The 12,806-nt window shown below is 42.9% G+C and overlaps 1 protein-coding gene across 1 annotated transcript in view; it reads right to left on the bottom strand.

Moving 5' to 3' along the window:
• The window catches only part of YWHAE (tyrosine 3-monooxygenase/tryptophan 5-monooxygenase activation protein epsilon), a 21,068-nt gene extending 9,295 nt beyond the window's left edge, over positions 1-11,773 (bottom strand). The window contains exons 1-4 of the mRNA XM_032753865.2: positions 11,755-11,773; positions 6,584-6,788; positions 3,602-3,703; positions 2,783-2,989 (exon numbers count right to left, since the gene is read on the bottom strand). Of these exons, the coding sequence (XP_032609756.1) occupies positions 2,783-2,989; positions 3,602-3,703; positions 6,584-6,786 (512 nt within the window). The 5' untranslated portion in view covers positions 6,787-6,788; positions 11,755-11,773. The remainder of the gene's footprint in view (positions 1-2,782; positions 2,990-3,601; positions 3,704-6,583; positions 6,789-11,754) is intronic.
• Between the last annotated feature and the right edge of the window lie 1,033 nt (positions 11,774-12,806).

Here is a 12,806-nt window from a genome sequence, read left to right as displayed (position 1 = left end):
TTTTTTTTTTTGAGATGGAGTCTTGCTCTGTCCCCCAGGCTGCAGTGAGTGCAATGGTGTGACCTTGGCTCACTGCAAGTTCCACCTCCCAGGTTCACGCCATTCTCCTGCCTCAGTCTCCTGAGTAGCTGGGACTACAGGTGCCTGCAACCACGCTCGGCTAATTTTTTGTATTTTTAGTAGAGACGGGGTTTCACCGTGTTAGCCAGCATGGTCTCGATCTCCTGACCTCGTGATCCACCCGCCTTGGCCTCCCAAAGTGCTGGGATTAAAGGCATGAGCCACTTGGCCCAGCCCAAAAAATTTTAAAAATTGGCCGGGCGCAGTGGCTCATGGCCTGTAATCTCAGCACTTTGGGAGGCTGAGGTCAGGAGTTTGAGACCAGCCTGACCAAGACAGTGAAACCTCGTCTCTACTAAAAATGCCAAAAAAAAAAAATTAGCCAAGCATGGTGTCGCATGCCTGTAATCCCAGCTACTTGGGAGGCTGAAGCACCAGAATCGCTTGAATCCAGGAGGTGGAGGTTGCGGTGAGCCACAGTCGCGCCATCCAGCCTGGCCAGCACAGCGAGAATGCACCTTAAAAAAAAAAAAAAAAAAAAGCTGGCAAAGCACAGTGGCTCACACCTGTAATTCCAGCACTTTGGGAGGCCGAGGCGGGCAGATCACACGAGCTCAGGAGTTCGAGACTAGCCTGGCCAACACAGTGAAACCCCAGCTCTACTAAAAATACAAAAAATTAGCCAGGCATGGTGGCAGGCGCCTATAATCCCAGCTGTGGATGCTGAGGCAGGAGAATAGCTTGAACCTGGAAGGCAGAGGTTGCAGTGGGCCAAGATCACGCCACTGCACTCCAGCCTGGGGGACACTGCCAGGCTCTCCCTCAAAAAAAAAAAAAGAAAAAAGAAAAAAGAAAAGAAAGGAAAAGAAAAGGCCAGATATGGTGGCATCCGCCTCTAGTGACAGCTACTTGGGAGGCTCAGGAAGGCAAATCGGCTGAGCCCAGGAAGCCAAGGCTGCAGTGAGCTATGAGTGCACAACTGCAGAGACAGAACAAGATCCTGTCTGGAAAAAAAAGTTACACACAGAATTTTCAGTCCCAATTCCACCTCAAGGTGAAGTTAAATAAAAGGACTCAAGCAAACACTTATTGCACCCATGTTCATAGCAGCATTGTACTCACCACAGAAAAAAGGTGGAAAGAAACCCACTGACCACCAAAAGTTTAATGACTAAACAATGTGTGCAAAATACGTAAAATGAATTGTGTGAATTCAGTCACTAAAGGACTGAAGCTCTGATCCATGCTTTTACACGGATAAAAACATTATGCTAGATGAAATAAAGACAGCCACAAAAGGACAAATATTGTATGACCCCACTTACATGAGGTACCTAGAATGGGCCAAATTCATAGTGACAAAGTAAAATAAAAGTTACTAGCAGCTAGGGAGAGGGGAAATAAAGTTATTGATTGTTTAATGGCTATAATTTGCTTTGTGTGGGGTGAAGAGAAAGTTTTCAAATAGTGGTGATTACACAACACTGTCAGTGTATTTGGTGCCACTAAATTGTGTGTGTATAAAAGTCTCGCTTTGTCGCCCAGGCTAGTGTGTGTGTGTGTGTGTGTGTGTGTGTTTTGAAAAAAAGTCTCACTGTGTGTGTGTGTCTTGAAAAAAAGTCTCACTTTGTCGCCCAGGCTAGAGTGTACTGTTGCAATCAAGGCTCACCGCAACCTCTGCCTCCTGGGTTCAAACAATTCTCCTGTCTCAGCCTCCCGAGTAACTGGGATTACAGGCATGCACCACCACACCCTGCTAATTTTGTATTTTTAACAGAGACAGAGTTTCGCCATGTTGGTCAGGTTGGTCTCGAACTCCTGATCTCAGGTGATCCACCTGCCTCAGCCTCCCAAAGTGCTGGGATTACAGGCGTGAGCCACTGCACCCAGGCTATCACAACTTTTTAAAAGTAAAAAGTTATGTACATATAAATATTCCTTACATTTGTATCTACATTATCAAAAACTGGGAACAAGCTGAAGTATAAATGGGGGAACAGTTTAACATACATTAGTAAGACTAAAACTTTATGCTAAAACAGAAAATATAAAATTATGTTTGCTACGAGAGTAACTATTAAAAACATGCCCATAAAGACAGAAAACTGGCTGGGTGTGGTGGCTTATGCTTGTAATCTCAGCACTTTGAGAGGCCAAGGCGGGCGGATCACTTGAGGTCAGGAGTTCCAGACCAGCCTAGCCAAAATGGTGAGACACCATCTCTACTAAAAATACAAAAAAATAAGTTGGGCATGGTGGCAGGTCCCTGTAACTCCAGTTACTCAGGAGGCTGAGACAGGAGAATCACTTGAACCCAGGAGGTGGAGGTTGCAGTGATCTGAGATGGCGCTACTGCACTCCAGCCTGGGAGACAGAGTGAGACATGGTCTCAAATTTTAAAAAAAGACTGAAAACTAATATACAAAAATTAAAATAATTCTATTATAATTCCTCTCATTTCCTTCCTCTACTCATTTTAACATGATAGATTTCAATCTACCAGCAACAAAAATATCCCACATCAAAATAATTACCCTGACTGCTATGCTAGTGGGTTGAGATAGGTCTGTTTTAATACCAACCAAAGTAGTTTCAGTAAGAGCCAAAAGAATTACTATGCAGCCAAGTCTACAAAGGCAGGCCAAAGAAACAACACGGAAAACCCAAATAGCTACCCCCTTAACTTTCACGCTGAGAGCTGTTGTTCTTCCCCACAACTTACCTGCAGGCACGGTCAGGGGAATTAAGAATTTCGTAGTAGAATACGGAAAAATTGAGAGCAAGACCTAAGCGAATAGGATGCGTTGGTGGAAGTTCTGTCATTGCAATATCACTAGCAGCTTTATAAGCCACTAGGCTGTTCTCCGCAGCCTCCTTCCTGTCGTTTCCTGTGGCAAATTCTGCCAGATACCTGTGGTAGTCCCCTTTCCTAAAACAAAACCAAAATTTAAAAAAAAAAATTTAAACCAGGAATGATTTTTAAAGGAAAATAAGCTAAAATTGTTCTATATTATATAAAATGTGACAAAAATATATGTAACAATTAGCGTAACAATTGGCTGTACTTCAATAATTTTAAACACTCTCAGGAATAACTGGCTTCGTTTCGTTTTTTTCCTTAGACATTTCATATTACTAAAGATAAGCAAAAATCCCAAGGAAATTAACTGAGGAGCCTCTAAAAATTAATAAAATTATCACCTGATAGACCAGAATTAAACAAGCAAGTGGTTCCAAGGAATGGCATGACAGTTTATTAATCATAAAATAAAACTTCTATATAAAACACTAAGCACTGTGAAATGTATGCCGTTTGGGGGAGGAGAATGGGATAGGTCTCACAAAGACAAAAGAATAAAAATAAGCAAAAGCTAATACATTTTCATAATAGCCCGACCATCTTTTCATTCTAATATTAACTGTCCTTCTAACATTGAACAACTATTCTTAAATAAAAGTTGAAAACCTACATAGAAAAAAGTTATGATTCTAAAAGGACCAACTTTCAATCTTACATTTTCCCTTCTAGTATAGAACCTACATTTTATAATAGAAAACCTTGGACTCGCCAGTGTTAGCTGCTGGAATGAGGTGTTTGTCCAGTACATCCAGAATGTCACAACAGATTAACTTTAGCTCAGTCAAAAAAAAAAAAAAAAAAAAAAAATTTTTTCATCAGATTAAGTCTAGAAATTCTACAAATTATTACATATTCTATCTCTGGTTTTGAGGAAGAGAGCTTAGTATTAAAAAGAATTCATATCCCTCTCCAAACTCCCTTCTTCCTTCTTGACACAAAAGCAGAGAAAAGCTGCCTCTAGGTTATAAAAAGTATCTTTTCCTTTCTGCATGCCGCCTATTACGTGTTACACACACACATGCAGGGGTGCACCCACGCCAGCCCCCACACCCCCTTCACAGTACAGCTACAGAATTACCAATGACTAAAACTGAACACTGATGCTTCTTGGTAAATGCTGGTCAATTACATGAATTACCTTTTCTTTCACAAGGTAGCAACGTAAAGACATTGCTCTAAGATCAACAAATAAATAAGAATTTAATAAGCAGAGCTAGGATTTGAACCCAGGCAGGCTGCAAGGGACAGAATCAAAATTTAAACCCAGGCAGTTTGCCTTCAGCACTCACATCATTAACAACATTCACCAGGCAATTCCTTTAGTGGCAGAGATCCGTAACTATTAAAACACCGAAAACCAATCTACCAAAGTAGCTATTGCCACCCATCTCTATCCACTGATCATGCTGAACGCGCACACCACCACCTCTCCACGCACATCCCCAGCTTGCTTCCTGTTTGCTATTAACTCATGCAGCACTACTGCTGAACCTTTCATGAGGGTCCTCTCCATGCCCGTGGAACCTCCGTTTCACTGTAGAACATTCTCTCACTTTTTCTTCTATAATCACATCCTTATCCCAAGCAAAACTACTTTCTGAATAAAGCACATCCCTGACAGCTTTTCCAATAGAGACTGGTCTAGGAGAAGGAAGACTCTAAGTTCTCCTAGCTCCTCGCATACTCAATGACTGCTCTCCTATTACTCCAAAATCCTTCCTCCTCACAAGGTGATAATCTACGTTCTATTTCTCAGTTTTTGTCATCAATAGATCTCTACACCCTTCTCCCAGATTCACTGAGTATCTACAGCAAACCCACCCAATACCTGAGATCACACCAAGGTATGGTGTGGCCACGTTCCATTCAACAGAGTTCTTTGCTTTTTACTGCAGACTTTCACTTGTCCACACCCATGACCATGCTGCTCCATACTAGAAGTCTGAATTGCAACACTCCACTCTTGGCCCATGGCTTCCTTTTTCAGTTCCTCTTCTCTTATTATTTCTATTTAGGGACTCATCAGGACATCTGGACTCTTTATTTTTTACTTTTTCTTTCTTTGATTCAGAGTTTCGCTCTTGTTGCCAAGGCTGGATGGAGTGCAGTGGCTCTATGTTGGCTCATTGCAACCTCCGCCTGCTGGGTTCAAGTGATTCTCCTGTCTCAGCCTCCTGAGTAGCTGGGATTACAGGTGCCTACCACCATGCCTGGCTAATTTTTGTATTTTTAGTAGAGATGGGGTTTCACCATGTTGGTCAGGCTGCTCTCGAAGACTGACCTCACGTGACCTGCCCGCCTAGGCCTCCCAAAGTGCTGGATTACAGGCGTGAGCCACCACGCACAGCCCCAGCTCACAACTTTCTATGTGACCTCAGGTATGTCAAAAACCCAAAACCCTGGTTTGTGCATTCATAGGTTGGGATGATACCTCCCTCTTCCAGTGCCATTTTAAAGATTTCATGTACTACCTTGCACAAATACATATAATGAAAATATTTCTCTACTCAGGACAGTGCCCAGTACAGCTGGCGAGTCAGTAACTGTGGTTCCCCCTTTCCCTCTCCCAACCAAGCTCACTTTCCACCTGCCTTGTAATTCTCTTCCTTGTTCTCTTTCATGTGTTTATGTGCCTGTCTCTTCTACTAGAATCAGTTTCTCAACAGCAGCACTATTGGCAGTTTGTTGTGGGGCCCATGCTGTGCACAGAATGGTCAGCAGCATCCCAGTCTCCACCCCACTAGATGCTAGGAACACCCTCCAAGTTGTGACAATCAAAAATATTTCTAGACATTGTCAAATGTTCTCTGAAGGACAAAAGCACCTCTAATTGAAAACTGCTGCATTACAGTGATGGCTGTCCAACTTTTTTTTAACAACATCTACAATAAGAAACATTTTATATATGTATCTACACCAACAGTATGTAAAATAACTTCATTAAATAATCCTCAGGGAAAAAAAAGGAAATCAGACAAATTAACCAATATGTTGGTTTTTTGGGTGTTTTTGTTGTTGTTTTTTTTTTTTTTTTTTTTTTTTTAAGACAGAGTCTTGCTCTGTCACCCAGGCTGGAGTGCAGTGGCGCAATCTCGGCTCACTTCAAGCTCCGCCTCTCGGGTTCACGCCATTCTCCTGCCTCAGCCTCCCGAGTAGCTGGGACTACAAGCGCCCGCCACCACGCCCTGCTAATTTTTTGTATTTTTAGTAGAGACGGGGATTCACCATGTTCGCCAGGATGGTCTCGATCTCCTGACCTCGTGATCCGCCCGCCTCGGCCTCCCAAAGTGCTGGGATTACAGGCGTGAGCCACCGCGCCTGGCCAACCCCCCTTATTTTTTAAAAAATAGTCATCATTTTGCTTGAAAATACAATAGTTCCCCCTTATCCAAGAGGGATCCATTGAGACCTGCCAGTGGATGTGCTGAAACCATGGATAATACCAAACCTGATATAGACTATGTTTTGTCCTCATACATAGCCATGGGAAAGTTTAACTTATAAACTAGGCACAAAGATTAGTATCACAAACATTATAACATACTGTAATACAAGTTATATATATGTTTATATATATATATAGTCCCCTTTTCTCTCAAAATCTTAGTGTACCGTCCTACAGGTAACTCCAACTGCGGATAAGGGGGATGGCGGCACGACAATCTCACCATTTGCCGATACTCCCGAATCATTTTTAGCTTGTCTTCTCCTCCCTTGTTTTCTTCTTTCTGTTCAATGCTGCTGATTATTCTCCAGGAGGCTCTTCTAGCTCCAATCACATTCTTATATGCAACAGATAGGAGGTTTCTTTCTTCAACAGTCAGCTCCACATCCATCCCTGCTACTTTCTTCATTGACTCCACCATTTCTGTATGGGAAAAGGAAAAGTAAGACCTTACAAATTTGAAGTTTTCTTAACATATTACTTTCAAAGTCGGTTTTTTTCTGTCAAGCTACTGGAGAAAAAAATTTTAACAAAAATAATTTCATAATCATCAAAACTAATATGAGTAAAAAGCCAAAAACATGTAAAGGAAACCAAACCAAGAGCCAATACAAAGACTCTAGAAGGTCAGTTCTATGGAACGAGGAAGACTTCACATACTATCTAATACAATTTAGTGTGGTCTGAAAGCACCTCTCATTAAATAAGGTAATTAGGCACACCTAACCATTTTCCAGCAAAAAAAAAAAAAAAAGCTGCCAGTTTAAGAGAAAGATTAAGAATTTATAGGTTCTAAAATGTATTGCCTTACAAATAAATAGTACTTCTAAAAATACAAAAGGAAGGGGAATTTGTTCATACAGCAAAAATATACAGAGTATATGGTTGGCCACCAACAGACTTTGGATGTCTTCTATCCTTCCTCGTATGAAGCTCCTTCACTGGTAAAACTTCTGATGATTCCTACTTGTTACCACTAGGTGGCGAGCAAAGAAAGGGGCCCAGAAAAGTCTTGGGATCTACCACAAGCATAGGGAATGTGAATGCAAAGCGCCACAAACAGCACAAGAAATAGATAACTGAATAAATACATTAATAAAAACTAATTTTTGATGCCATATTACCATGTGGCTCTCCAACATTACCCAAGTTTGAATCTTTGGTGATGAGACTCAAGAATCTGCATTTTAGGACCAGGAGTAGTAGCTTACACCCCTAGCACTTTGAGAACTGAGGCAGGAGAATCACTTGAGCTCAGGAGTTCAAGACCAGCCTGGGCAACACCAACACGGTCAGACCCTGTCACTAAAAAATAAAAATAGAGGCTGGGCACGGTGGCTCATGCCTGTAATCCCAGCACTTTGGCAGGCGAAGGTGGGTGCATCACCTGAGACTATCCTGGCCAACATGGTGAAACACTGTCTCTACTAAAAATACAAAAATTAGCTGCACGTGGTGATGCACGCCTGTAGTCCCAGGTACTCTGGAGACTGAGACAGGAGAATCGCTTGAACCCAGGAGGTGGAGACTGCAGTGAGCCAAAATCGTGCCGCTGCACTCCAGCCTGGCAACAGACAGAGAGACTCCATCTCAAAAAAAAAAAAAACGAATAAATAAAATAAAAATAAAAATCAGCCGGATGCAGTGGCTCATGCCTATAATCCCAGAACTGAGGGAGGCCAAGGTGGGCAGATCATCTGAGGTCACAAATTCAAGACCAGCCTGGCCACCGTGGTGAAACGGTCTCTACTAAAAATACAGAAATTAGCTGCGTGTGGTGGTGCGCGCCTGTATCTCAGCTACTTGGGAAGCTGAGGCAGCAGAATTGCTTGAACCCAGGAAGCAGAGATTGCAGCTGAGATCGCGCCACTGTATGCCACCCGGGGCAACAGAGCGAGACTCTGGCTCAAAAAAAACAAAAAGAAAAAAAGAATCTGCATTTAAATAAGCATCCTTAGCTTTCATTAACACCCTAAGCATAAGCATAACTTAACTAATAGGTATGAAAGAGATGGTGACTTCATAAAACACTACTAAATTGGATGGGCACGGTGGCTCACACCTGTAATCTCAGCACTTTGGGAGGCCAAGACGGGTGCATCACCTGAGGTCAGGAGTTTGAGACCGGCCTGGCCAACACGGTGAAACCCATCTCTGCTAAAAAATACAAAAATTAGCTGGGCATGGTGTACGCTTGTAATCCCAGCTACCAGGGAGGCTGAGGCAGGAGAATCGCTTGAACCTGGGAGTCAGAGGTTGCAGTGAGCTGAGATCGCACCACTGCATTCCAGCCTGGGTGACAGAGACTCCATTTCAAAAAAAAAATAAATAAATAAAACAAAAACCAAAACACTACTAAATTAAGGGGAGCGAGCCTAATGTATCCAGGAAAATATGTTTCAAAAATTAATCCTTTTGGGAATAAAAAAATTAAGAGAAGCAATATTTTGTAAAATCTCTTTGAAAAAAATTTGGCAATGTTTTAATAAACATTTACCACATGACTCAGCAATCCTAGTTCTATGTATTATCCAGAAGAAAAATAAATAAATCTTTACAAAGACTTTTACACAAACACAGCAACTATATTCATAATAGCCAAAAAATGGAAACCACTCAAATGTGCATCTAGAGGGGAAATGTATAAGCACACTGATGTTCACATCTGTAAGATGGGATACCACTCAAAAATAAAGAATTAACTATCCATGCACAGTGGCTCACATCTGTAATCCCAGCATTTGGGGAGGCCAAGACAGGAGGATTACTTGAGCCCAGTAGTTTGAGACCAACCTGGGCAACATGGTGAGACTCTGCCTCTACAAACATTAGCTGGGTGTGGTGGTGTGTGCCTGCAGTCTCAACTACTCAGGCGGCTAAGGCAAGAGTACTGCTTGAGCCCAGGAATTCAGGCCTGCAGCAAGCTATTAGGTTGGTGCAAAAATAACTGCGCAGTTTGCCATTAGACGTAATGGCAAAAACCACAATTACTTTGTATAATCCTAATACTGTACTCCAGCTTGGACGACAGAGCGAGAGACTGTGTGTCCAGAAAGAGAGAGGAGGGAGGAGGGGAGAAAAATAATTAACTGATAAAAGCAACAACATGGAAGGATCTGAAAAATATCATATTAAGTGAAAAGACTCAGATTAAAAGGATTTTATCATTCCATTTATATCAAATTGCAAAAAACGCAAACTAAAAAGACAGAAAGCAAATGGTTACCAAGGTACAGAGGTGAACTGAGGGGCTTTTGTACAAAGAACAGCTCACAGAATTGTACATGTAAAAGTGGCACGTTTAACTGTACACCTCAAGCTGATTTTTTAAATGCAATTCTGAGCCATTAAAGAAGGATGACATGTTGGGTGCTGTGGCTCACACCTGTCATCTCAGCACTTTGGGAGGCTGAGGCAGGTGAATCACCTGAGGTCAGGAGTTCAAGACCAGCCTGGCCAACATGGTGACACCCCGTCTCTACTAAAAATACAAAAATTAGGCCAGGCACGGTGGCTCATGCCTGTAATCTCAGCACTCTGGGAGGCCGAGGCCGGCAGATCACCTGAAGTTGGGAGATCAAGACCAGCCTGACTAGCATGGAGAAACTAAAAATACAAAAAAATTCGCCGGGCGTGGTGGCACATGCCTGTAATTCCAGCTACTCAGGGCTGAGGCAAGAGAATCGCTTGAACTCGGGAGGCAGAGGTTGCAGTGAGTGGAGATTGCGCCACTGTACTCCAGAGTCTGGGCAACAAGAGCGAAATTCCATCTCGAAAAAGAAAAATACAAAAATTAGCCGGGCGCAGTGGCAGGCGTCTGTAGTGACAGCTACTCGGGAGGCTGAGGCAGGTGAATCGCTTGAACCCCGGAGACAGGGGTTGCAGTGAGCTGAGATCGCGCCATTGCACTCCAGCCTGGGTGACAGAGTGAAACTCTGTCTCAAAAAAAAAGAAGTATTACAATATGGTAATAAGACCACTCATTAATTCATTTGTAGGAATCTGAAAGTACTCATTCGAAACATGCCCAATTTTGTTTTCTAAACCACAGTCATGAAACAGGCTAAATTTAGAAGCAGTGGAATAAGTAATCTCACCTCCATACTAGTTTAATTCTCAAAAATCAGCAAGTCAAACATAACTCAGAGGTAAGCCTGTAATTAAACTTTCCAAACTGATCACAAAGTAAATCTTAAATAACCCAGCTACACAAAAACAGTGCCATTAATTCTTTTAAGGCTTTAAAATATTACATACAGAAAAACTATGCAGACGTCAAATACTACCAAAAATTTAAGTTACATATCTCAAATATTATTCCTTATGATTTCATTTTCTTCAAATTTTGTGCTTTACAAATTTTCAACAACGAAGATTTAGTATTTTTTTTTTTTTTTTTTTTTTTGAGACAGAGTCTCGCTCTGTCGCCCAGGCTGGAGTGCAGTGGTGCGATCTCGGCTCACTGCAAGCTCCGCCTCCTGGGTTCACGCCATTCTCCTGCCTCAGCCTCTCCGAGTAGCTGGGACTACAGGCACCCGCCACCACACCCGGCTAATTTTTTTTGTATTTTTAGTAGAGACGGGGTTTCACCGTGGTCTCGATCTCCTGACCTCATGATCCGCCCACCTCGGCCTCCCAAAGTGCTGGGATTACAAGCGTGAGCCACCGCGCCTGGCCAGACTTAGTATTTTTATAATGCAAGGAGAAATATATTTATAACAGTGATACTCTACTGTTCCAGATTCATGCATAAATACCTTCATTTTTACATATACACAAAACAATGCACAGACTGTGTGGTAAAATTATAGAAGCAACAGTTACCCCTTTAATAATACCTTTATTTATATATAATTCCCCTACCTTAACAATTCACCCATTTAAAGTGTACCATTCGGCCGGGAGCAGGGGCTCACCCCTGTAATCCCAGCACTTTTGGGAGGCCGAGGTGGATGGATCACGAGGTCAGGAGATCAAGAACAGCCTGCCCAACATGGTAAAACCCTGTCTCTACTAAAAATACAAAAATTAGCTGGGCATGGTGGCAGGCGCCTGTAGGCCCAGCTAACCAGGCGGCTGAGGAAAGAGATTTGCCTGAACCCGGGTGGCGGAGGCTGCAGTGAGCCGAGATGGCGCCATTGCACTACAGCCTGGGTGACAGAGACTCCGTCTCCAAAAAATAAATAAACTGTACCATTCAATGGTTTTTAGTATATTCACAGAATTCTGCAATTATCATAATTTTAGATTTTCATCACTTCAAAAAGAAAAGCCCCAAACCCATTAACCATCACTTCCCAATGTACCCGAACCCCAGCCCGGTCAACCACCAATCTATTTTCCGCCCCTACACACTTGTCTCTTATGCACATTTCAGGTGCGGGCATACCTTGGAAGATACTGCGGGTTCAGTTCCAGAGCACTGCAAAAAAAAATATTGCAATAAAGCAAGTCACATGAATTTTTGTGTTTCCCAGTGCATAGAAAAGTTATGTTTAAACTACACTGTAATCTATTAAGTGTACAACAGCATTATGTCTAAACAATGTACATATCTTAATTTAAAAACACCTTATTGCTAAAAAATGCTAATGTTCATCTGAGCCTTCAGCAAGTGACAATATTTTGCTGTTAGAAGGTTTTGCCTTGATGTTGATGGCTACTGACTGATAAGGGTGATGGCTGCTGAAGGTTGGAGTGCGTGGCAAGACAAAGAAGTCTGCCATGTTGATGGACTTTTCCTTTCCTGCATGATTTCTCTGTAGCATCTGACGCTGTTGGACAGCATTTACCCACAGAAAAACTTTTTTTTTTTTTTTTTTTTTTGAGACGGAGTCTCGCTCTGTCACCAGGCTGGAGTGCAGTGGCGCAATCTCGGCTCACTGCAAGCTCCGCCTCCCGGGATCACGCCATTCTCCTGCCTCAGCCTCCTGAGTAGCTGGGACTACAGGCGCCCGTCACCATGCCTAGCGAATTTTTTGTGTGTATTTTTAGTAGAGACGGGGTTTCACCATGTTTTAGCCAGGGTGGTCTCGATCTCCTGACCTTGTGATCCACCCACCTCAGCCTCCCAAAGTGCTGGGATTACAGGCGTGAGCCACCGCACCCGGCCAGAAAAACTTTGTTTTTGTTTTGTTGAGACAGAGTCTTGCTCTGTTGCCCAGGCAGTGGCACAATCTCGGCTCACTGCAGCCTCTACCTCCAGGGTTCAAGCAATTCTCCTGCCTCAGCCTCCCAAGTAGCTGAGACTACAAGTGGGCACCACTACACCCAGCTAACTTTTCTATTTTTAGTAGACACGGGGTTTCAGCATGTTGGTGAGGCTGGTCTTAAACTCCTGACCTTGGCCGGGTGCGGTGGCTCACGCTTGTAATCCCAGCACTTTGGGAGGTCAAGGCGGGCAGATCACGAGGTCAGGAGATCGAGACCACAGTGAAACCC

Source organism: Hylobates moloch, unplaced genomic scaffold, assembly GCF_009828535.3.
Source record: "Hylobates moloch isolate HMO894 unplaced genomic scaffold, HMol_V3 SCAFFOLD_19, whole genome shotgun sequence".
Lineage (NCBI taxonomy): Eukaryota > Metazoa > Chordata > Mammalia > Primates > Hylobatidae > Hylobates > Hylobates moloch.
This window is presented reverse-complemented; position numbering and strand designations above follow the sequence as displayed.